At 38.5% G+C, this 25013-nt stretch overlaps 1 protein-coding gene across 1 annotated transcript in view; it reads right to left on the bottom strand.

The window, feature by feature from the left end:
• Window positions 1–25013, bottom strand: part of DOK6 (docking protein 6) — a 174618-nt gene that overhangs the window by 34306 nt on the left and 115299 nt on the right. The window contains exons 4-6 of the mRNA XM_081875125.1: window positions 21976–22095; window positions 13526–13715; window positions 2592–2730 (exon numbers count right to left, since the gene is read on the bottom strand). Of these exons, the coding sequence (XP_081731251.1) occupies window positions 2592–2730; window positions 13526–13715; window positions 21976–22095 (449 nt within the window). The remainder of the gene's footprint in view (window positions 1–2591; window positions 2731–13525; window positions 13716–21975; window positions 22096–25013) is intronic.

Below are 25013 nucleotides of genomic sequence, written 5' to 3'. Positions count from 1 at the left end.
TGACAGTGTGAATGCTTGCTGGAACAAACATCTTTCATTACAAGCCAGTCATGAAGTTAACTGAGGAGATACAAACATAAAAGTTGCAGTATGGGGTGACAGTGACAAATATTCACTCCCCATATAATCTATTCTTCTCTTACAACGGACTTCTTTTTGTTGTTGTTCTATTTAAACAGGACAATCCAATGCATGTCTTTTCAACCCCATTGAGTTCAATGTGCCTGATTCCCAGAGTATAGGATTGTAGTCTAAATATCCAGGGCTTCATAATTTTTTTTGGGGGGGGGGGAGAAATTGAGCATGTTCGGAGAGCATTATTGAGCATGTTCAGTGAGCATCACTGAGCATGTTCAGAGAGCATTAACTCTGGTCAGCTTCAAATCTTCAAAGAGAAGGAGAAAGGGCTTCAAGGCAGGCCTATGTTTCCTGAAAATATAATCATCTTAGCCCAGTGCTTTCCCTAGTGGCTCCTTCAGTTTTTATCACATCAAGAGGAAGCCTTATGTCAGAGATAGGGAACACAGAACAAGTGTGTTCCATGCAGCTTTCTACTGTAGCACAAAAGACACTTTTGTGTTGCCTGCAACCCTCACTAAGGATCTCAGCCTCCATTTAAAATAAATTAATCTGCAGTTCATGTAATTGGGGTAGGAAACCTAAAGACAAGACACTAGAACATCAGATGAGCTAACAAACCAGAGAATAGATTGCCTGCACTCTCAATTGCTTGACTCAACTGTCTTTTAAATAAATAAATAAAAATTATTCACCAAATTACACAATAAGTGACATCTGAAGATAAAGATAAGATAAATATAGGAAATAAAAAACCCCATATACTGTTGATAAATAAATACTGAGTACAATTGGGCCACAACTGTGGCCCTGGTTCAAAGGTAAATCAAATGAATTGCATTCTGCCATTCTAACCCAAAATCCTAGGGGGAGGAAGGTTTATCTTTAATGTCAGATTGTTTAGAATTCCATTTACTTATAAACCACCTCCATGCTTTTCTAAACTTGCTAGCCTTTCTTTACATAGATGTAGCATGTAATTTTATTCATAATACTGAGATTCCATACTTTTAAAAAGAACGTTATTTCAGTCCTGGTGCATCCTAGGTTTCCCCACAATTAATGTGAATATCCTTATGAATATGAACAAGACAAGTTACTAATGTTAAGTTTGAGTTTGGCCTCCTATAAAAGGTGGGTGGTAGATATGGACCAACGCTGAAGATGCAAATGCTAATTTGAACCACATGACTCACAGTAAGTTTCTAGAGTGTCCTTTCAGAGCATATTTTCCAACATTGTGGAATTCAGAAATATATTAAAGCTCAGCTGAAAGCGGGCAAGTGTAGATCTTTAAAGGTGCTGGGCAAAACATTTTACTTGAAACAGAACTCTTCTGGTGAGAAGAGTTAAATATTGTAAGTAAGTGAACTTGAAATCAGTGTTTGATATATATTATTCTTCTATCATGGTCCTTTTAAATAATATAGAATCATAGAATCATAGAGTTGGAAGAGACCACAAGGGCCATCGAGTCCAACCCCCTGCCAAGCAGGAAGCAATATCCTAAAATGAAAAAGGAAAACTAAAATAAATCAAATGTATTGAGAATATTGGTTGTCCCCTAAACGGGCTCTTCCTTTGAACATCTTGTTGCCTAAAAGTTAATGCACTCAGTTCAAGTTAGTGGGAAGGAAAAAGCCTGTGTGAGTCAACCATAGAAACATTGCATGTTCTCAATTTGCTGCAAGGCTGCCTGTTGCACAAAAGAAAGTGGCCTAAGCAAAGGACAAAGTGATTTAGAATGCTATGATGGAAATTCTTCATAACTTCAAAGTTTTCCCCATAATAATATGCTCTCAAAATGTGGTTTTTAAAAAAATGAATAAAAACCAGAGTTTGTTCATGTGTATATTAACAGTCAAATATTTATGTTGCTAAACAAGGTAAGTTAAAAAGGGGGGGGGAGATATTTTGTGGCACCTAGGCAAATGTAGTCTTCTGACCACTGTACAATGACATTTATTAACCTTTACGGTGCCTTTATAATAAGCTTCATTGGTTTTGCTTCCTTAAAGGCAGGCCTGATCTACCAAACAGAAGAGCATATACTGGAATTCTTGAGAGCAAATATTGTTCATGGAATAACATCACTGGCCATGCTCCAGAAAAGAGCACATCTTGTTCCTTTAAAAAAAGGTCATACCACAATCCAACTACTATTTAAACTTGGGAAGCTTCAAAAGCAGCTTGCAATGTGGCATGGTTAATGTTTGGCATTAGGGTAAAGAGGATGTATAAAGGCATACACACATGGAGACCACATTCAGAAAAATAACACCTTGATGGGTGTTCCATCTATCTATCAGGGCTAACTCCATGTATTAAATATAGACTCTGAGGGAACATATGGCCTAAAATAACTAATGTCATAATCCATTTTTCATTATCATGTTAATGTATCCATGGGTATTAAGTTTCTTAAAGAAGTCTGATTTGTTTTTATTAATTTCACAATTATTCCCTTCCTAATGCAGCAAATGCCTTTTGCAATATTGGAGTGAGATCCTTACCCGTGCTTTTTGTTCCATCTCCATCATCAATCTTTCATGTTGTTCAGCTATTGCCAGCGTTGCAGAATGGACTTTCTGATAGATCATCTCGCCTTCCCTTGTCTGAAAGGTGAACAGCCCTTCTCCTGTGTCGCACATCCTAGAAAAAGTTCTAAATTAATTAATTTATTTTATAATGCCTTGATAAAATAAACATGCATAGTTGGGTTCTTCTGGTATTCATATTGCTAATGAATTATTATGGCAATGGGTGCACAGTATTATTCTGTCAATAGATCAATGGATTTCTAATGACATAGGCAAAATTTAGTCTTGACATTAAAGCTGCTTTGAGAACCTTAAATCCATGCATTTAACTTGTGCCACATGTGTGGCAAAAATAAAGATAAAAAATTAAAAGGGGCAGAAAAATAAAGTCTGTGGTCTTTATGTCACCCTCAAAGAGACAACACCCTGTGGTCTTTCCTTTTTGGTGGCAACCTTGCTGATGGTGCACCTGCTGCCCAAGGCAGCATTCCTATTATGTTCCTGGCCAAGGAAGATGATAGAGTTAGGCAGGGGCTGATGATAACCATACAAAGAGGACCCTACAAGGAGTCAGCAGAGTCACCGTAAAAGGCCACAGAGTATGGGCAAACACATGTCAGAGTTCATCTCTTTATTTGTCTGGGTTGATGTCTGTTCTCGCTCTCCCACTGACGGTCTGATGCTGGAACTAGTTCTTTAAGGTTCAGGCATTCACCATTTTATGCCCTGGCCAACAAAACTGATGCTATCAGCTACAGACTGCTGTAAAACTGTTGAGTCAGGTGGGCAGTTCAGGATAACAGTTTCAAACATCAGAATTATCTGTCTAACTTGTGCCTGGAAGAAGGAGATCAAGTTCCACTTCCAGCCTGCCTTCCTTGCTTTTCATATTGAATTTCAGCTTCTCCCATGGGCAAAGACCAGATCATTCACCCCACTCAGTTTCAGAGTGATCCGCTTCCTATATTACCATATCTATAGAACAGGGATGGCACATGTGCCAAGTTGTTGGTCCTTGTATATATTTTTTAAAAATGCAATTGGCCCATTCACTTGAGTCAAGAAAGGAAGGAAGGAAGGAAGGAAGGAAGGAAGGAAGGAAGGAAGTGGTAGCTGCCACAGTGACTGTGAAGTGCATTTGAAGATTGCTGCCTGTAAGTGAGACTGTGTTTGGACAATCATACCTCATCTTAGTCAACCCATATATGCACGAGACATTTGCCTATGTACACTGCCTGTCCCTTCCTCTGTTCATGCTAACCATGATTAAACTGGAAAAACTCTAATTACTCATAGTTTGGGTAAGATTTATGTTGCCACAAAAACTCAGGTTAGCATAGATTTAGCAGAGGGAAGCTTTGTGGCCCCAGTCAATTTGCCTGCATATTCTCCATTGGCATGTGAAAGAATTTTCCAAGTCCCATTATGTCATCGAGCACCCAAAATAAAAAAGTTCCAGTTGGAATTTTCCCACTTACACTGTTGTGGAAATACAATTATACCAGTGCTATACAGCTACAATGATAGGAAAAAAGCCAGGAGCTATACAAGGAAAATAATTTTTTTTTTAAAAAAAACCCAAACAGCAAAGAGCACTGAGGCTGTGCTGGTAGGGTGAGATAGTCAATAAAGAAAAGGTTAAAGCACATAAAAGTTCACAATAAAAGCTTGCAAAGGTTAACAAGTAAAGATGAGAGTGAAGCCAACCAAAGTTGAGCAGGAAATGCAATTAATCAAAGCAGCATATCTTGACAGCAGACAAGCCCTATAGGTGAAAAAAAGGTCATAGAAAAAGTAGAGAAGACCTGTAAATCAGTGATGACACAGAACAAAGATTAACAACAGGAAGAACATGGAGTAAGTAAAGGGCAATGAAGAGAACACACAGATCTAAGTAGTTCAGTGTCTGGTCTGCTCTAAAAGGTGTGATATAGTCATTCTCAGCTGTCTCCAATCCATTAAACTCAAGAAGTACTTGACAAGGTCCAAAAGTTCTACTGCTTCACAGAAGGGTTCTGTCCATGTGATAGACATTTGAAATTTCCAAGAAAGATTAAAAACATGTATCTTGGATTCAGGAGTCAACTCACTAGTAAATATTGGTCCTGCTTTTGTGACTCGATGTGTTGCTCATAATCATTAGTTTGTGGACTTCAGTATATGAATTCCTCTTGCTTTGAAGTGCATCGGGCTGAAGTTGACAGAGGCAATATTTAAAGAGGTGGGAGGACCATTGGAAGCTGGTTTCACAGCTATTCTATTTGTTCAAAACTATGATTCTTAGGGTTTATGGAACTAACAATATAAACTCCTTTTTAGGTGATGAAGAGTCAGGGGAAACTCAGAAAAGTTCAACTGTACTTGTCTGGAGCAACCCTTCCTAATCTTGAATACTCCTGGTTATATATGTTGTGAAGGTTCTTCTGTCTTGCTTACTTTCTGTTGTTAGTGTTCCAGAAAAATATAATGTTGTTCTCAGGGATAAAATCCAATTTCTACAGTCTTTCTTTGTAAGTTCATAGTAACAGTAGACCAACCCCCCATTCCAAACACAAGCATGGCTTGGGTGTTTTTCACAAAGCTGAGCAGTGACACAAACGCCTTCCATCCTGAATGAGGAATGTTCAAAGGGGCACTTCACAACAACAACCTGCTGGTACAAATGGATCAGCTGGTGCACTTTACAGGATATTATACATAAAGCAATGTGGAAAAAGAGTTTTCCTTTTCACCGGGGTAAGGTATTCCATGCCTGGTAGTTTCATCTTCACATCACTCCTCCTCTATCCATGCAAAACAGAAATTTTAAAATATACTTATTATTTAAACTAACATTTTATGGCCCCATGTTTTAATAATGGTTTTATCTACTGTTGTTATTTTAATAGTTATGGGCTTATTCTATAGATTTATTTTGAAGGGTTAGCTACAAAACCTAAAGTTATACTAAGAAAGTTTTCATGAGACAGATGTTAGCCAATTTGAACTGACATTTCCCAATCTGGTTTTTAGAGGGCAGATGCTAACCTTTAAACCCCCCTTTGGATAAGCTAAAAACTATGCCAACTTGGCCGGTTTCTTGAATCCCTCTCAGAAATATCAACTGAAGATGGAAAAGAAACCAACTACAGTAAGGAAAGGATGTGAAGTATGTAATACAATATTAAGATGCGGACATAGGAGCTAATCTTTGTATGGGTATATTTACAACTCTGCAGTGAGTATTGTGCTATTTGTACTATTCCCCCAATAGGAATAGTATTGACTGTGGTAGTAGATACAGCATGCTTATGAACAAATTAAGTATTCAGAGAGCCCACCAACTTCAAAACATGAAGTTTACCTTAAAAACTTAACACCTTTGCAGTAAAACATGAACATAGACTGAGGAGTGCTTCCCCCCCAACCATCAGGTATTCATTAAGAAACCGTATTAAACTTATCTATATTACATGCTGCACTGAATAATAATATAAACACACAAACAAAAGCAGGCTGGTGAAGCTAATTATCTATACAGTTTTAATGATGCACCCATCTTTTCCAGAGATGGAAGCAGTGGAGCAAACTAACATGTTGTCAGATAATTAATCCTCGAGAATTATAAAACCCAGTGCAATGGAATGAATTATACATATTATTTAGCACACCTTGCCTGGGTTTAGTGCTTCTGTTTAACAAAGGCAAAATAACAGTACACACGCACAAATTCAGGAGTCATAATGGCATATTCCAAAATCTAAGCTTCTTTCCTATGCTAGAGCAATCATTTATTAAGCTTATATTAGTCTTAAAATATTGTATTATTTGGACAAGAAAAAAATGTTATCCTTGTTACCTTCTTATCCTTCTCACCACAAATATGACAATTACATTCCTTCAAAAATGAAGAGAATCTCATGATAAGAAATAAAATACTTATCTACCTCCAATGTTACAACTTCAAATAGGAAATAAAACCATCCTAGGATGGTTAAGAACCATAGCAATGTTTTTATTATGTTTTTAGATTTTCCATAAGCTGCCCAGAGTGGCTGGGGAAACCCAGCCAGATGGGTAGGGTATTATTAAAATTATTATTCATACATATGATAACACCAGGCAAACAGTTCCATGTCTACCACACTGAGGGTACCTCAAAAGTTCAACATGTAAGGAAGCAAGAAACAGGGATTTCACCTACTCCAGATATCAATCCAGAACAAGTGATGAGTTTTGCTTCTTGGGTGAATTTATTTTATTTCATTTCATAAAATTTATACACTGCTTGATTGTAAAAAAACAAACAAACCCTCAAAGCAGTTTATAAAAAAGATAAAATAATAGAATTATCAAAAAAAATATTATAATACAAAAAGTTAAAATATCAAACAGGTTAAAATTCAGATCAACTTCCTAAGCATCACCTTTCTAAGCATCTAGGCAGGCTTGTTTAAACAATAATGTCTTTAGCAGGCACTGAAAAGATTAGAGTGAAGGCGCCTGCTTGATATCATTCGGCAGGGACTTCCAAAGTGTTGCCACACTAAAGGATCAGGTTCTTACAAATGCAGAACGTGTATTATGTGGCACCTGTAGCAGTGCCAATTCCACTGATCAAAGTGGTTGAGTGGGAACATGTGAGGTAAGGTGATTTCATAGGTAAAATAGTCCCAAGTTGTTAAGATACGAATAGCAACACACTGAACTTGAATTTATGCACAAAACAAAGCTCATATGACTCCATTTCCACACAGAAAGGGAAATGACAGTGAACATTAGTTTTATAATGGCCTCAGACCCATACAGCAAATTTGAGAGGGTCTAGACTGACACCACCTGTCAGGGAACTGCAGGCAGTGAGGGAGGAAAGAATTAGAGGATACAGGGAACGATCTCCACTGCTCAGTACTGAGTCCTCCTCAGAAGACAGAGAAGAGGATAGTGAGTCTGGGGAGGAAGGGGTGCTTCAGAGAGAGGGGGATCCACACCACAGGGGAAAACGGAAGGGGCTGAGCCTTTGGCTCTGTTGGTCTCGAGGGAGAGGGGTCGCTTTGTTTATTCTGCATGTAATCTTGTCAGAAGGAAATAAAGAAAGGAATTTATGGCTGGCTGCCGGGAGTGTTTCTCTGCTAAGTGCAGCAACGCATGCAGCTGGCTAGCTGACACCACCCATTCATGCCAGACAGTGAATCCACTAAGCCAAAGTATCACATTTTCCCTGAGCTTTGGCATGTTCCTGTATCCTTTGGTAGTTATTTGGTCCTACTGACTGGCTTGTCCTTTCATCCTCACTCTCCTGCCCAGGCATAATTACTTGGCTTCAGCTCAATTATCACAAGTTGCAATCTGTTTGTGACCTGGTTGTAACCTGTGGCCCTACAGACCAGAGCATGGCTATATGCTAGGGCAGAATTTAGCTTAACTTGAACGCTAAATTTTCTCTGCTAGGTGAACTTGAACGCTAAATTTTCTCTGTAGGATTGTAGGAGGAAATGTGGTAAATATGATAACACATATGGTATCTGAAGAAGTGTGCATGCACACGAAAGCTCATACCAAGAACTAACTTAGTTGGTCTTTAAGGTGCTACCGGAAGGAATTTTTTTATTTTGTTTTGACTATGGCAGACCAACACGGCTACCTACCTGTATATGATAACACAGCAAGTTTAAAAGTGAACATACTGCATTAAATGTTTATGGTACTGAAATGACATCTTTAGTTCTTGGTCCACCTTGGGGAAAAAGTTGTGATTATCTTTTCCCATTACTTATATTTTTCATCTGTTTCAGTTTCTTTTTTGCTGGAATATATATGTTGTACTCCTTTCCACTCCTTTTTCTTTACAAGGCAAAAGAAACCAATTTATCTATTTTTATTTATTTTTAACATTTCTAACCTTCATCAGAACATGATAACAGAGAGGAGTACAACCACTTATCTAGATATGTCATTAGTCTTCTGCGGATGTGCTGCCTAGGGTAAATGGAAAAAGCAATCGTTTAAAAACTTCCCTATATATTATGCCAACTGTGCTATCAGATATCAGCAGCTGTCTGACTTTCAAGAGTGGCAATCTCAAGATACTGACTGCACACAGCAGAAGATGGATGCCCACGGAGAGTCAATCCTTTTATGTCATGCATAAACTTATCATTCAACCTGCCCTGCCTTTAGCCATGGCTCTAATTCCCAAAGCAGCTGATCACAGCAGGGCCCTAACAGTCTCACGACCCTGGTTTTGCAGTCTAGGCCTTTAAGTCCCTGAGGTCCAGTTAAGGATGTCAGCCAGCACTGTCTGCTCATTCCTCTAGTTTTTCCACCTAGCAGATGCCAACCATATGGGGTATTCTGCAGGGGACAGAGGGAGGGAAATACTAGGACTTGTTAACTGAAGAACTATGCACAAATTATCCCATATGGATGTACATATAACATTACACATTTACCACCACCTGAAAGCAGTATCACTACCTCCAAACCAAGCTCTGAACCACTGAAATGAAATAATATCAAGCTTGCCTATCATGAAATGGAACAGAAAATGTTTGGGCATGACCGGCAGAATCCGTGATCTGGGAGAAGAGAAGTTGGAGGAAGACTGGGAGAAATTCAAGATGTATCTACAAAAACATTGTAATTTGGTTGAATGTTAAGAAGGATGCTAGATTATAAAAAGCTGGTCACCACTAAACTAGATTTAAATTTGATGATAAGTGAGACTAAAGAAAATATAAAATTTTTTGGGAAGAAGCACTAGATTATATGTGAATGAGTGGACATGAGATTGTAAACAAGTTGATAATTTGTTTGGAAAAAAATTTTTTTTTAACGATGTAAATGGGAGCGGGAGACGTGAGGGAGTCCAAAGAAGTGATGAATTTGTTGTGAAAGAAGTAAGATTGTTTATTATGTGTGCATTTATATTTAAAAACCTTAATAAATATTTATAAAAAAAGAAAAGAAAATGTTTGGGCATGCTTGTCATCAAAACAAGGTGCGTCAACATCATGACTGCAAATGTTGAACCAAAGCTCCATATTCAAGAGTTTACCTGACAAACATTCATAGCAATAATTGATACAGTGCTGTTAAATAAGACTTTGAAATTTTACTTCTTGCCATTTACTGTTGCTTAAAAACCATACAGTTAAATTATTGCAACTCCTGGTTCCAAAGCTTGATCCTCCCTGCATTTCTCTCTACAGTATTCCAATTTATTTTACATTGCAAGTGAAGTGTATGAGCAAACATTGTTTTCTATACCAAGGTGATTCAAGGAAATAACCTGAGCCAATATGGCAACAAATCACAATAAACAATCTCAATCGGATCTAGGAAACATTTGTTTTTAATATAGCAAAGAGACCTTGAATGTAAAGCAAATTACACTCAACAAACCTCAAAATAAAGATGTTATTTCGGTCTTTCTCTCCAAAGCCTAATGCTGAGCAAGACAGGCTCATTATTTCAATCCTCATTTATCCTGGATGTCAACAGCCAACAGTTTCACAAAACCTACTACATTTATGTACATATACAGAGGTCCCTTCTGAAGACTAAAAAAGTCCCCATGCTCACATATGTCTCCTCTGCCTCTTTTCACACATTGATTCTGGAGCTTAAGAAGGATTGTGTATTACTCCTGAATGTTATCCCTAGAGCTAATGTCACATTTTGCTTAAATGGTAAAACAGAAGGGTTACTCTAATCTTTGCTTATCTGTCTGTACTACTTAAAACTATTACTTTATACAATTTAACATAGTTGCCAGTCCACAGCAAGAAACTTACAATAGCCACACACACACACACACACACACACACACACACCATAATCAGGGCCAAGCTAAATCTGACACTATAGAGTTTTCATCATTTGGGAGATTCCTTTTATCAGCACCATGGACAGCTATAAGACTGAAAGCTCATCACCAGCATCTGGTTACATACTCTGCATGGACGTATGCAAATGCCCACAGTTTATGTGGCAATGCCACTTGAAGCTGCTGCTAGTTTATAGAATGACAGAATTGTAGAGTTGGAAGGTACAATGCAGGAATCTCAAAAAGTCATCTCCATTCCTTTTTATAGGTTTGTTTTGAGCATGACACATATTAGATATTGCTAGAGATGGGTGATAAAGTCAATTCTTATTTATTTATTACTTCTATATGCCACCTTTTACTCAACGGAGCTCAAAGTTGTGTACATGGTTCTCTTTACCCCAATTAATCCTCAGCATAGCCCTGTGAGGTAGGTTAGGCTGAGAGAGAGTGACTGCCCCAAGGTCACCAACGAGTTCTGTTGACACCAGGAATGTTTGAAACAGCTGCTACCATGTGATAAATTCCAGAACAAAGCAATACATTCCTGAACAAGCAATTCCTGAGCAAAAGTGACAAATTGGAAAGATAAAAGTCTATGACAAATTGTTGTAAGTTTTTTTTTATTTTTTATTTTTTTGAAAACTTAAGTAGGTATTCCTCAACTTGAGCATGATAACCCTTACTTATGCTACTGGTTGCTCTAATATTTTTGGCTCTTGTTAACAGTCGAGTTTCTCAGATTCTATCATTCACAAAAGTTTTAGCTGAATCTTTATGAGCTAAAGCACACTGACTTCAGGCACACCAATTGCGATACGAAAAAGTTCATGGCTTGGGAACTGCAATTTATATTCTTGTGCCTATTTTTAGGTTTTTATCATCCTTCCCTTCCCTTCTTGGTAATGAAACCATTAGACACACTCAGTGGGAAGACCAAATAACACAACTGATTCCTGCTCTTGAGCAGTTATGTTCTGAAAAAGCTCATTTTAGGCATTTAAAATATGGACTGAAGAGTCTGACCCTGACCTAAGCATGTTAATTATAATGTCTGTAGAGGGCCTACGTATGCAGATGCAAAAGGGTTTGCAGCTCCTTTGCAAAGAATACTCCACGGCTGGACACGTGGGTTGTCCACATACATTCTAATTAATGCATCTGTGGTGACGGTCAAATCTGCCACCAACATGCTGCATTCCTCAAAAGTTTATTATAAATGTTTTAAATGCGTGAAAGGGGTTTTTACCATTTGGCATCACATCTTCTAGGCTCAAAACAAGCATGCGGCTCTTCTCTCTTCCCCTAAATATGGATAACTGACACACATTTGCTGCATTGTCAGCATAGATAATGTGTGTTCAAAACCACAACTACAACATGTAGAATTTATGTCTGCTGCCAACTTAAGCATGCTTGCTTATTCATCAACCTGAAATGTCTTATGCTTCATCCCATTTTATTATGGCAAGTACAATACCCTTTGCTAAGTTTGAAAGCACACAGACTAATGGAGTTTTCTGTATTTACTGTATTTATGTGTCAGAACTCCCAGAGGGTAGCTGTGTTGCAGCAAAAACAACAAGCAGTCCTATTGCAACTTTATAACAAATTTATTATGGCAACCTCCTGCTTCTTCTTCCCCACACATTGCAACTACTAAGCACTCTTTTCACATTCCACCCTGTGATTAAACCACCATCACCTCATATCCTGCAGCTCTTTTCACACCCCTACTTTCACTCTCATTCCTGTGCCTCCTACTTTCTCCTTTTTTTTCACCTTCCTCTGCATGGTGGCGCTGTGGTCTAAACCACTGAGCCTTGGGCTTGCCGATCAAAAGGTCGGCAGTTCAAATCCCTGCGATGGGGTGAGCTCCCGTTGCTCGGTCCCAGCTCCTGCCAACCTAGCAGTTCGAAAGCACCCCCAAAAGTGCAAGTAGATTAATAGGTACCACTCCGGCAGGAAGGTAAGCAGCGTTTCCATGCACTGCTCTGGTGTCAGTGTTCCGTTGCACCAGAAGTGGCTTAGTCATGCTGGCCACATGACCTGGAAAAACTGTCTGCGGAGTGGACACATGCCAGCTCCCTCGGCCTGTAAAGTGAGATGAGCACCGCAACCCCAGAGTTGTTCGTGAGTGGATTTAACTGTCAGGGGTCCCTTTACCTTTACCTGCATTTTCACCTTCATTCCCTTTTTCCTCCTTCCTTTTCTCAACTCTCCCTTGGACACAGACATCTCCAATTTCCATGTCCCCTCCTCTCTCTTCCTCTGCAGTCCCCCTTTGCACACATACCCCATGATCATATATGCTACTGTATCTTTAAGATAAACAGAATCTTAATGGCAAGTTCAGGCTGTTCAGTTAGAGAAGGTGAAGTTCAGCTGACGGATGCTGTAAATATATGGGCATTTGCTTCCTAATGAAATATATGTTCTAAATAGAAACATGGAATCTGGAGCTTCATGGTGGAGATAACACATGGTACAAGGAGTGAAATACATTATGTGAGGGCACTATGGAATTTTCAGGGCTCTGGACCCCTTATCTCTCTTACAAGAGGCAGCAAGGAAAGGAAGAGGGAGATGTTTGAGAACAGTGAAAAGGAAAGGTCAATGATAGGGGGAGAAGTAGCTGTTTTAAACAATAAAGGGAGGGATGGGCTTCCATGCCATGGCCACTGCAGTTGTGCAACCTGCCTTCAGTTTGATTCCCCTCCCTCTCCCTGATTTAATGCAAATCCAAGATTGTGAAGAGGCACTACAAATCCTCCAGTAGGGCCTACATGATGACACGCTTCCATTTTTACTAGATGCAAGACAAGCTTTCATGGACTAAATTCTGCTTCATCAAGTGCATGAAGTCTGGTGCTCAGTTGTCAGGTATGTATACTTGATGTGAAAAGTCAAAGAAAGTTTGGAACTTCTTTAGAACTTCTTTCATTAAAAGAAATAAAAAAAAAAAAATCAAATTCCAGACAGAAAAATAACAACTTCTCTTACAAATGTCCACTGATGCTTCATGTCCCACCATGGCAATAATAAAACATTATTCCATATGAGTCAATCTATTTACTATATTTCCATAATTGTCTCTTACCTTCCAGATTCAAAAGTGAACCATGTTGAGTCCCGCCCATATCTTCTCAGAGAACTGAGAGGCCACATCACCAGCTTCACCTTAGCATTGTGTATATCCCAGAGATAGATGTTTTCATGTGTAATCTGCATTGTACATTCTCCGTAGATATCTAAATTTGGTGTAGGCATTAGGTAAACGTTGAAGCGCTCTGAAAAGGAGTGGAAAATCATGGTGAAAATAGTGAGCTAGCTTGCATTATGATGATAATTTCCTTTCAATCTAGTGACAAGCATGTAAATAATAAACCCATTTAAATACATCAATGCAACTCTCTCAGAAGACAGCTCATAGTACATCTGGAAGCCCAGCTGAGACCTCTTTATCATTAGTAACAGATGCTCAATGGCATAATGTAACAGTTAAACAGTGTCTGTTGTCAGTGACCTTCATAAAATGATATCATTAGCTTCTTCTTATTGCATTAATAATTTCAATTAGCAAGCTATTTTGAAAGAGCTTCTTTACTGTGATGGACCTTTTTATTCCAAAGGGAAAAAACCAAACAAAGCACCAACATATTTCATTAGAAAATCTGAAAACATGGACTAGATATAAAGATCTCTTAGTAAGAAAAACACCAAAATGGATTTCGCCAATGGAAGCACAGGCCCCAAAAAAGTTAAATATGGAAAACAAATGGTTGAGGTACTCAGATTTGTTGTTAGAGGATCAGGAAGGTTTTAAATTAAAACCATTTGAACAAATTAAAGATAAAGTGAATTGGTTGCAATATTATCAAATTAATAAATTATATAAGATGGGTAAGAGAAATGGTTTTGCAACAGAAAAAAACAAATTGGAAACGGAGTTGTTAGATACTAAAGTTAAGAATATGTCTAAAATGTATAATTTGTTGTTGGAGTGGCATACAAAGGATGAACAAGTTAAATCGGTTATGATTGATTGGGCAAGAGATGTGGGACATAATATAATGATGGAGGATTGGGAGAGGCTATGGAAGAAAGGCGTTAAGTTCACTGCATGTACAATGTTAAAGGAAAATATTATGAAGATGATGTATAGATGGTACTTGACCCCTGTAAAACTAGCAAAGATTTTCACAATAGTGATAGCCTTTGTTGGAAATGTAAAGAAAAAGAAGGTACTTTTTCCCATATGTGGTGGACTTGTCCCAAGGTAAAAGACTTCTGGGAGATGATTTATAATGAACTGAAAAAAATGTTGAAATATACATTTATTAAGAAAGCAGAGGCCTTTCTTCTTGGAATAACAGGTTTGGAATTGCCCAAGAAAGATGTTAAATTATTTTTGTATGCCACAACGGCCGCCCGAATATTACTTGCTAAAAATTGGAAAACACAAGAACTACCAACAGTGGAAGATTGGCAGATGAAGATGATTAACTTTTCGGAGCTAGCTGACCTGACTGGAAGAATCCGCGACCAGAAAGAAGAGGAGTTTCAAGAGGACTGGAGGAAATTTAAGGACTATTTGAATAAATATCGTAATATAAAAAATTAGGAATTACTTGAAAGAAACAAATAGGCCTAGGATTAAACTAAGTTATAATTAAATAAATGGGATTTAGAATATTAAGAGAAGTGAGTAAGATGGACTATAATTGGAAATTGTTTTAGTTTAATAATGATATTGGAAAGCTGTTACTTTTAACTACAAGGAAACTCAGAAGAAGTTTGTTGTTATTGTTTATTTGTTTTTTGTTCCTTTTTTTTCTTTCATTCATTGATGTATTCTTCTTCTTTTCCTTTCTGTTTTTGTGTGTCATTCTGCTTTGTGGTTTTTGCTATAATTTTGGAAAATCTATTTTTTATTTTTTTTAAAGAAAATCTGAAAACATGTAAGATGAAACTGCACAATGGAACTAATTTTTCTTTTTGGTCAGGTACCTGTATGCCTTCATTTAGATACCAATAGAAGCTTTGGAGGAAAGCGGTTAATCAAGAATACTATGTAGAGTTAAACCCTCCCCTATGCTTTTGTCACAACCCAAATTGTCTCCTTACTATTGGCTATTCCATCCCCCCCCCACTACCAAAACCTTGATCCACAGGTTTTCAACATCACATTTAATTAATCTTCATAGATGGGGTGTGGAAGGTCACATTCTTCCCACTTCTGTGATTTTACCAGTTACCTCCCAATACTTCCACTTTGGGAGATATTGTCACATCACATAACTCAGATGCACTGTGTGTGACAGCTCCTTTTCAGATGTAACAGTAGGTGATGGTCTTAGAAGCCATGTTTATCAGGTATTCTTGAATTTTCAGTTGACATATTACTTACTCTATGCACATGTGGACCAGCAGAAGCCCAATAATATGGGAATATAGAGATTTTGGCAGTGGATGTGTGAAGGCCTAGGACTGGGAGGAGAGGGGAAGCAAAAAAAAAAAAAAAAAAAAAGGAAAGAAAAAAAGAGAAAAAAAATATTTCTTTATTTTTTTCCAAAGCTTCCCCCTTCTCCCTTCTAGTGAGCACTGTCATTGCCACAACTGAAGGAAGAAGGATTCAGTCCCTTTTTAGGTTGTGGACTTCCTCTTGCTGTCATAGTAAATGGATCTAGGCCTCAAAAGGCTGAGAGTGGGAGAAAGAACACAGCAGTAGAATTTTGTTGCCACCCAATTCACAATTTTGGAAATCTGTTCAACCCAAGATTTGAAGGCAGAAATGTAAAAGATAATAGCACCACTACTGTATTTGACTGAATTAAGAAACAAGCATCACACTTAGAGCTTGAAAAGCTTGCTGCTCCTGGGTGATGTGGTGTTAGTGCTTCAGAACGCAGAGGCATATTTTGCTAAGAATGTAGGGTTTAAACAAGTGACTTCATTGCTGGAACACCCACGTGGATTCCGTTTCTCAATCTTGGTTACAGGCTTGATCTAGTAGTGCTGTGATCCAGCATCACAGCAACTCTGCATAGCTGTCCATCACTCACCACTGTCATTTTCTTCCAGATGGACTCTTCCACCAACAACTGTCTTATCCTTGACAACACTTGTGTCTTTACTGATTTCAGCTCATCTAATACTAGTCTTTTCTGTAATCCTAGCACATATATTATCTCTGGCTCCCACATGCAAACCACTAAGCATTAGCTTGTGTCTTGATCTCTGGATACTGAAGTCATATATGACCTAGCATTTAACAGGATTATCCTAAAAAAAAGTAAGGTTTTAATAACTTAAAATTCAATGTAGGATCTAATCTTGTACAGAATCAGCAAAACCAGTGCTAGGGATTACAAAGGAGTTGCAACTCACTGCATATCACTCCAAAATGATATGCAATTTTTGACAGGTGATAGAAAAACAAGCCTGAAATAAACCAGAGAAAAACTGAGAAAAATTTTTTTGAAAAATTTATGTGGCCAAAGAATTCTTATGTATATGTCAAAGATTAAAGCTCCCATATGGCTATAAGTAAATTTGTTAGTCTCAATATTATTTTCTGTCTCAGTCCATTTAATTTTTGTCCCAGTGATACCTCCTAAGCTGATTCACTCAATGTCATGGCTATCCATCCTCTCCTCTGAGGCTATATTTCTCATTAATCACACTAATGGGTGTCAGTCTTGCAACAAGTACTTTAAAACTAAATCCCAAGTATGAAAGGCTATGTCTTCACTGCAGAAGACTCTGATTTTATATGGTATTTCTGATTTTCACAGTTTTCAGCACATTTGTTTACTGATTATTCAGGTCTTCCATCTGTAACCAGATTTACAGTGTTGAGTGGGGGGCACTCCACTAAGGACCACCACTGTTGAACAGCTTGGGGGGCAGCTTGGTATGGTGGTCTTGCAGCCTCATATGTGCCACCTTCTGAATGCTGAGCAGCGGGGGTGGCTGGCACCTGTCAATCAATCCACATATGGTTTCCCTTTATGGGAATATGTTTTTTGCCTCCCTTCAGTTTGGGTGATGGAGCTGCTCTGAGACGGTTTGGTGCTTAGCTGCAAGCATAAGATTTTCTGCCTGCTAGCATAGGTTATACCAGCTTACACTTCTGTTTGTATTGGCACAAGTCTTCCTTGTTATATTTCAATAAATATAACCTTTAACCAATCCGTGTATCAAGTCTTCATTCTGGGTGTGGGGCAAAAAATACAGTCAAAACCTAAAAGTTCAACAGAAAGGAAGAAAACCCACAGCTTCCTTTAATTATTCGAGCATGTTATTGGAAAAGGGCATTCAGGCAACATGATATACTCAAAATGTCAAGAGACATTTGTCTGCTCTGCATTGGAGGTCAGTGTCTAAGGTGAGGTGTCATGGATTAAGAAGAAATGTTCATGATTAAATTGAACATCAGCTGCAAGGCAAAGAAACAGAAGCAACAGCGATTACTCAGGACTTGAGACAAAAAGTTATGCATTGGTACACTACAGGAATAGAACCAAGTGGCTAAAAAGTTAAAAGAAAATAATCATCCATAAATGATGATTTTTATGCAAGGCACTGAAAACATTGTACAGAAAATTGTTCCATTCCCTGGGTTTTTCAGCAAAGCTAATGGACATATATACACAAAACATTATTGGATCTTGCTAACAAATGTGTTTCCAGTTGTAGAAAGGGAGTGACACAAATTTAGAACAAAGTTGTTGAGACAGAATTTGTTTAGAAAAATGAAATCACCCTGGTACAGACAGAGGGAGAGGGAGGCAGATAATGAGATCCTATGTTTGGTTTGGACTATTTAGCAATTGCTTTGGAGTAGAATGTTCTCTATAAACCAATTCAGATATATAATTGCTAACTTAAATAGATAAACAAATACTGGATTCCTGGGAAGAACCCAGGAAGATAAATATGATTGATCAGAGATACAGCCTAAACAATAAATAAATAAAATACACCTGACAGCTCATGGATGGAAAATAACAGCTCCATCTCAAAGCATTCTTGTAAGGACCATTCTGAAGGTTACTGGTGTTTACTCCTCTGATACCTGTTTACATGCTGGAACATTATATTACTTGCAAGGCAAGCTAAATAATGGCTGGTTAGCAGATCTAGTCAGATGTAGTGAAACTGAAGCTCAATCCTAGTAGGACAGAAACCCGTGGGTTAGTCATTCCTAAGTTTGGAAAATAAGCAGGATGCCTGTTCTTGACAGGGCTGCACTGCAGCTTCGGACTACTCTTAGAGCCATCACTATTACTGGAGGCAGAAGTGTCCCCAGTTGCTAAGAGTGATTTCTTACAGCTTTGGCTGGTACACCAGCTATGCTCATTCCTGGACAGGGATAGTTTGGCCACAGTGGTGCATGCCTTGGCATCTGCTAGTTTGGACCATTGCAGTTCTCTCTATGTGGGACTACCCTTTAGGTTGGTTTAGAAATTGCAGCTAATTGCAGGTTACTCTAAGGACCATTTGTCCCTTACATACCAGTCCTATCACTGAGCTTATCTAGAAAAGCACTGATTGTCTCAGTGTTTAGTTTCTGCACAAACTAAGGCCTTAAGTGCAATGGCAGCAGTACTTTAGAACACTGTTCCTATTTAAACACTTACAATTTTGATATTTCATCCTGTACTGAAAATATTTTTTTTTTTTTTTGCCAAGCCTTTTCAGACAATTAACTTGATTCTGTGTTGGTCATTTGTTCTATGTTTTATAGTTTTATAATGTTTATTGCACATCATCATGACATCTTTTAACAAAGCAGTTTAGAAATATTTTTATAAATAAAAAACAAAAATAGTGTACACATGGAACTGTTCTGTAGGGACTGTAGCCCTGTTCAGATGACCACCTAAACCATGGAATAGGCCATAATGAATGAACAATGCAAAGCCTAAATGAAGCATTTTGATTATGCAGAAAACTTGGCAATCATCATTTAAATAATAAAAGAAAAACACAAACTCATTCTTTAAATCCCATATCCGTGTATACCATTTCACCTCAATAAAGCAAAACAACTGTAAACCAAAAGGATTTCAGATTCTAATCATATCATTTTGCATAAATCATCCCAGATGGAAAGCTGGATACAACAGCTAACCATCCATTAGCTGCTGCATTACAGATCTTTGATGTGCAAATAGAATGAAAAGGCAGATGAACAGAAGTGGAAGAAAACAAACACAATCGGGGGCGGGGGGGGGGACAACGACTCAGCGCTGTTAGTAGAGATACAGAAGGAAATGTTGTGGCTATGTTCTTAGAGTGAGGCCAAAATATTTGTGTAAGAACAATGAAAGGCATAATTCAAGGTTCAGCTTAGGTCCTGGCTTTATATTATTTGCCACCTCTTCCCAAGTTGCCCTCATCACATTTCAACTGCTCCATTAGTTTCATTTTCCAACAACTGTGAAGGTTTGTGCTGCATGAACACCTGTCTAAATTAAATTAATTAAACATAGTGGCTGTTGCTGTTGTTATTTATCAGATTTCTTTCCTGCCCTTCACCATACGGCAACAATATAAAAATGCAATATTAATACCAGTTAAAACAATTTACAACCAGAATATTTACAGCCCTGAAAAATACAGGGTGGAATTCAATGTTAAGAACAATCTCTTCTTTATGGGTTTCACACAAAGGACATGTACGTAATTCATTGGAAATTTCTGCACAAGCTTCCACCCATTTAAACAGGACTTGTACAAGTGAATACATTGAAGTTGATTCACCCAAATTTATATTCCTATTATAGAGATGCTATTTCTCCCCATAGCTAATGAATTTATTAATGAACAGTTTACATCATGTCCTCTTGCTACATACAAGCACAATGTCTGATTTGCTTTCTAGAGTTAGGGTGACAGATTTAGCTCTGTTAATTTAAATGTAAATTTCTACGCTGGGGGATATTTATCAAAATTGCAATGTCTGAGGGAATGTACCTAATGATTCATCACAGAATATTACTGAAACATCAATTTCACTCACTCCTTACATTTTAAATGATGCCACTAATCATACCTCTTTGGTTCCTTATGGGTGTGCCTTGCACAGAGACCTTGTGTCTGCTGGCCTAATCATGTTTGTTTCGTCCCATTTATTTACCACAGGACAATAAGCATGCTAATTGTGTTCATTTCTACTAGTAGTCAACTGTCAATGTAGTAAAATGGTGCAATGAAGCATCAATCCTGGCTTTCCGTTCAGTTCAGACCACTTATGTGACCAGCAGCTCCATCAGTGCTTACCTGCTACTGTGATAGTCATAGCTCATGGACATCCCTTTTTGGACACACTTACTTTCCATAGTTTGCAAAGAGCAAAGTTCAGGCCCAGTACTTCAGTTCCAGCGACTACACCTCAAATATTACTGTGAAAATTCTGCTAGCATTTCTGAAATACATGGTACCTCCTGCACATTAATGTAGGAAGGGTTTTCTTCTTAACACTATATAATGACTGTCGTCTATTTTGGTGGTATCTATTCAGAATATGCCTCCTTGTGAGATACGGTGGTCCCTGCCTGCTTGATAGAAACAGTGGTAAGACCACTCCTTAAGAAGCCTTCCCTGGATATGGAAAATCTAAGTAATTACCAGCTAGTTGCCAATGTTCCCTTCTTGGGTAACGTTCTTGAACGGGTGGTCATGGACCAGATCCAGGCACTCTTGAATGAAACTGATTTTCTGGATCCTTTTCAATCAGGGTTGAGGCACAGTTTTGGCACAGAAACTGCTTTGGCTAACCTGTATGCTGATTTCTGCCAGGAGTGAGACTGGGGAAATATGTCCCTTTTAATTCTTCTTGACCTCTCAGCAGCTTTTGATACTAATGACCATGGTATCCTGGATGACTTTCTGAGTTGGGGGTTGGCTACACTCCCTCTGAAAGAGTGGGTACATCACTTGGAAGCACTCTTGGATCCTTTGCTATCACTTGAGGCTCACATAGCCTCTCTGGTGCCTTCCATGAACTTCAGCTGGCGTCCCAGCTGCACTCCTATATGGACAGGGATAGCCTAACTTCTGTTGTCTATGCATTATATGTGGGGCTGCCTCTGAAGATGGTTTGTGTTTGTGGGCTGGGAGGTTAGTGGTTTGTTTTCATTTTTTTATTAAGTTTTTTATTTTCTCATCTTGCATTTTTATGTTGTGAACTGCCCTGTGATCCTTGGATAAAGGGTGATATACAAACTTAAATAATGCTAATAATCTTCTAAAAATTTTTTTAGTGTAAGCTGTAAGCTAATGATATCCCACATCACCTTTTTTGTCAGTCATAAATACTACAAATCCTATACTGCAGTGCAATTTTCATGTGCAACAAATAGGCACAAAATTTACTGGGTTGTTTTTTTTAAAAAAAAATATTTGGGCTTGAACATCATACCAAGATTTTGTCAGAGATAAAAGAACCAAGCCGAGGTACCACAAATGAATTACTACGAGTTGAGGCAAGAATGTTTAGAGTAGCCTAGATAAATGAGGCCAGATGACCTAAACACCTACCATTTTGTTCTCTCTGTACTCCAGCAGCAAGTAGATCAGGTTCACCAAGGCTTATATCATTAAGCCTGGTTCCTAGACATTCTATACAAAGATGTTTGCACCATTCTTCTGCCTCAAGCTCTGAAAGAAAAAGAACAACAAATAAACTACCAGGAGTTACCATGAAGCGTCTGCAGTATTTGATTTAATTTAAAAGAAGGTACATAATGACAGCAGCACTTGATTTACGGGGTAGTAATGGAACAACTTCCAGTTTAAAGAAAGTAAACAAACACACACACTAATCTTGATTTATGATTGCTTTTGTTAAAAATATCAAATGCATTTTAAATTGATTAATAGTGAGTGGAAATTAATTGCAGCCTGCTCACTGTACTGGAAACCTGATCACTTGCGACATTAAGGCACATCATCTTTTGGTCTGTGAAGATGAATTCACATTATCCATTTTTGTTAGCCCAGATGACTTTTGCAGCAGAAATATGGAGCCTTCATAGGATATTATTAATTGCCACCGTGACATGTACAATCTGTTTGTTGCATGGGTGACATAACAGGTAATGGGAGAAGAAGAGAGAAGGATAGTACTAAACTCCAAGGTTTGATGGTTTGTTTTGATGAGAAACGTGAGAGGTTTCCTTAATGCTGAAAATCCCAAAAATGGCTCAAGGGAGCAATCCCATATATGGGAAGCAAGTGTTAAGTTAAGCTGGCGTTGTATGCTAGGTCATAGCACCAGTTCTGTTGTGTGCCCTTATAAGCCCTTGCCCTCCATGGCCAGCTGCCACCATGCACGCTGGCTCCCTGCAGCCAGGCAGGCAGGTTCTGGAAAGGCTGGGCAGCGGCCCTAACTGATTTCCAGGGCCTCTCTCTCTTCCCCATGCTCCCTCTGTATTAAATGGGCTGCTCCCCACTTTACATGATTTCACTTATGCACGTGGGAGCCTGGAAGTAGGGAGGTGCCTACATATCTCTATATCTCTGTATCTCTGTCTATATCTATATCTATACCTATATCTATATCAAATCATACTTCATTTGTTATATTATAATGTTAATAGACGCATGTGCTTTTTGCTACGAGTCATCCAAAGCATCTTGCTCAGACTATGTTATGTATATGTGAATGCAAGAGCTGCCATTTGGCCCATAACCAACTTTCTGACCTGCTTACAGCTGATTTTCCTCTCTTTTTTCCCATTTTAAAGCCATGGTGCTTATGTCCAGTCAATATAGTATATAGATGCAATAATCCTCTGGTCCTGATTATTAAAGTAAATCACTTGGTTTTGACCTTGTCTTCAACTGTTTAGTTATAAACAATTTCATTAAGTACCCTTTACTATTTATTTACTGTTTAAAAGCAAAAGCCTCCACCCTCACAATGGGATATTGTAGGGACAGGAAACCTGTGGCCCTCCAGATGATGTCAGATTCCAACTTCCATAATCCCTGGTCATTGGACATGGCTGGGACTGATGTGAGTTCAACAACATCTGGAGGGCCAAAGGTTGTCTGTCCATCCTTGTTCTAGAGGTATATGAGGAAGGTTGCCACGTGTCCTCACATACTGAGTTGATAGTGGTAGGTCATTCTGGACCTTGACCAGTCTCTGGCTCCCAAAAGAATATAGAATCTTTTATAGTTATATATAGTTTCTCTGACTACATGTTTCATAGATGCTTTGTATCCCTAAAAAAAATGTTATTGTACCTGATGTTTTGCAAGAGGGCGGTAGAGAAATACTTTTATAAATAGAAAAAAAATGTGCATCCTGAAGTCTAGCAAAAGGAGCTGAGACCGATTACGATAATTGCTTCTAGGTGACAGAAGCTAATCAAATGTGGCTTGGATCTAAATGTTGAAAACTACCTCCCCCCCCCCAATAAATTTGTAACCTTTGCGAGCACCAAACAACCATTCCTTTCTTGATGCAGACAGAATTTTGAGCAGAAGCTTTTGTCTCTTGAGAGGATGTCCAGACAGCTGTTGTTATCTGACCTGATTAAGACATTTCTGATGGGGATAAAGAATACACCCTCATCTGGGAAAACAAGCTATCAGTGAGTATCTTCTCATCCCTTGGAATGCCAAAATCTACTAATCTCTTTTGACAGGAGGGACTGGATCAAGATTTAAAGTACACAAGTATGAACTAGACAGAGAAAAGGATGGTATCAAAAACAATCAACATATGGCGTATCTATAAAACAAGGCAGGATCAATGGGAAAAAGGGGGGATTCATGCCCACTATCAAGCCTATTCAGTAAGATCAACCCCAGGCAGCCCCCATCTCAGTTTCTGTTCTGCTGTGTCTCAGACCCAGACTGGATACAGTCTGCTGTACAGGCATCAGTTCATTGTCTTCAACCACTCTGAAACTAAACTTACAGTCTGAAATATCAGGTGCTGGCCAAGAACCCAAGCAGGATCAGTCAAACAGAAGCAACTGATCCCAAAGTTGATTTGCAATTATCTCTTTCAGACAATCTATTTGGCCTGGCCACTTAATTCCATCAAGCAAAGGCAGGAAGAATTAAAGCAGGGGGTGAGGTGTGAGAGTAGCTGATTCAACTTTTGAAACATTAATGTAATTGGTGATGCACTAGCTACCAACTGCATATTGTGTTTTTAAGGTATGTTTAATCTAGCTAATTCATGGCAAAAGGACATTGCCTCCCTATAGCGGAATTTGCCCTGTGAATTTCCCCATTACATAAGACAGGTAAGTGGGATTGTGTTTCTCGGGTGGAGGTGGAGAGTTGTCAACAATGGACAGCTATTTTATTTTATTGTTTATTTAACAAAATGACTGTAAATAGACCCACTAAGCAGCTTACAAAAATAAAGCAAATGTTGTTTAATGGGAAATCTCTATCTATAAATATTCATTATCAGTGTTGATGAAGCCCCTCCATCTGTGATTCCCATCCAGGGGCATAGAAAGAGGGGTGCGGTCCGCCCCAGGTGTCATCCCTGAGGGGGTGACAAAATGGCACACTGCATACTGTGGGGGCCCTGTATGCAGATCGCCCTG

Source organism: Podarcis erhardii (genome assembly GCF_964252035.2).
Source record: "Podarcis erhardii genome assembly, chromosome: 8".
Lineage (NCBI taxonomy): Eukaryota > Metazoa > Chordata > Lepidosauria > Squamata > Lacertidae > Podarcis > Podarcis erhardii.
The sequence above is the reverse complement of the archived record's forward strand: the minus strand, read 5'-3'. Positions and strand labels throughout refer to the sequence as shown.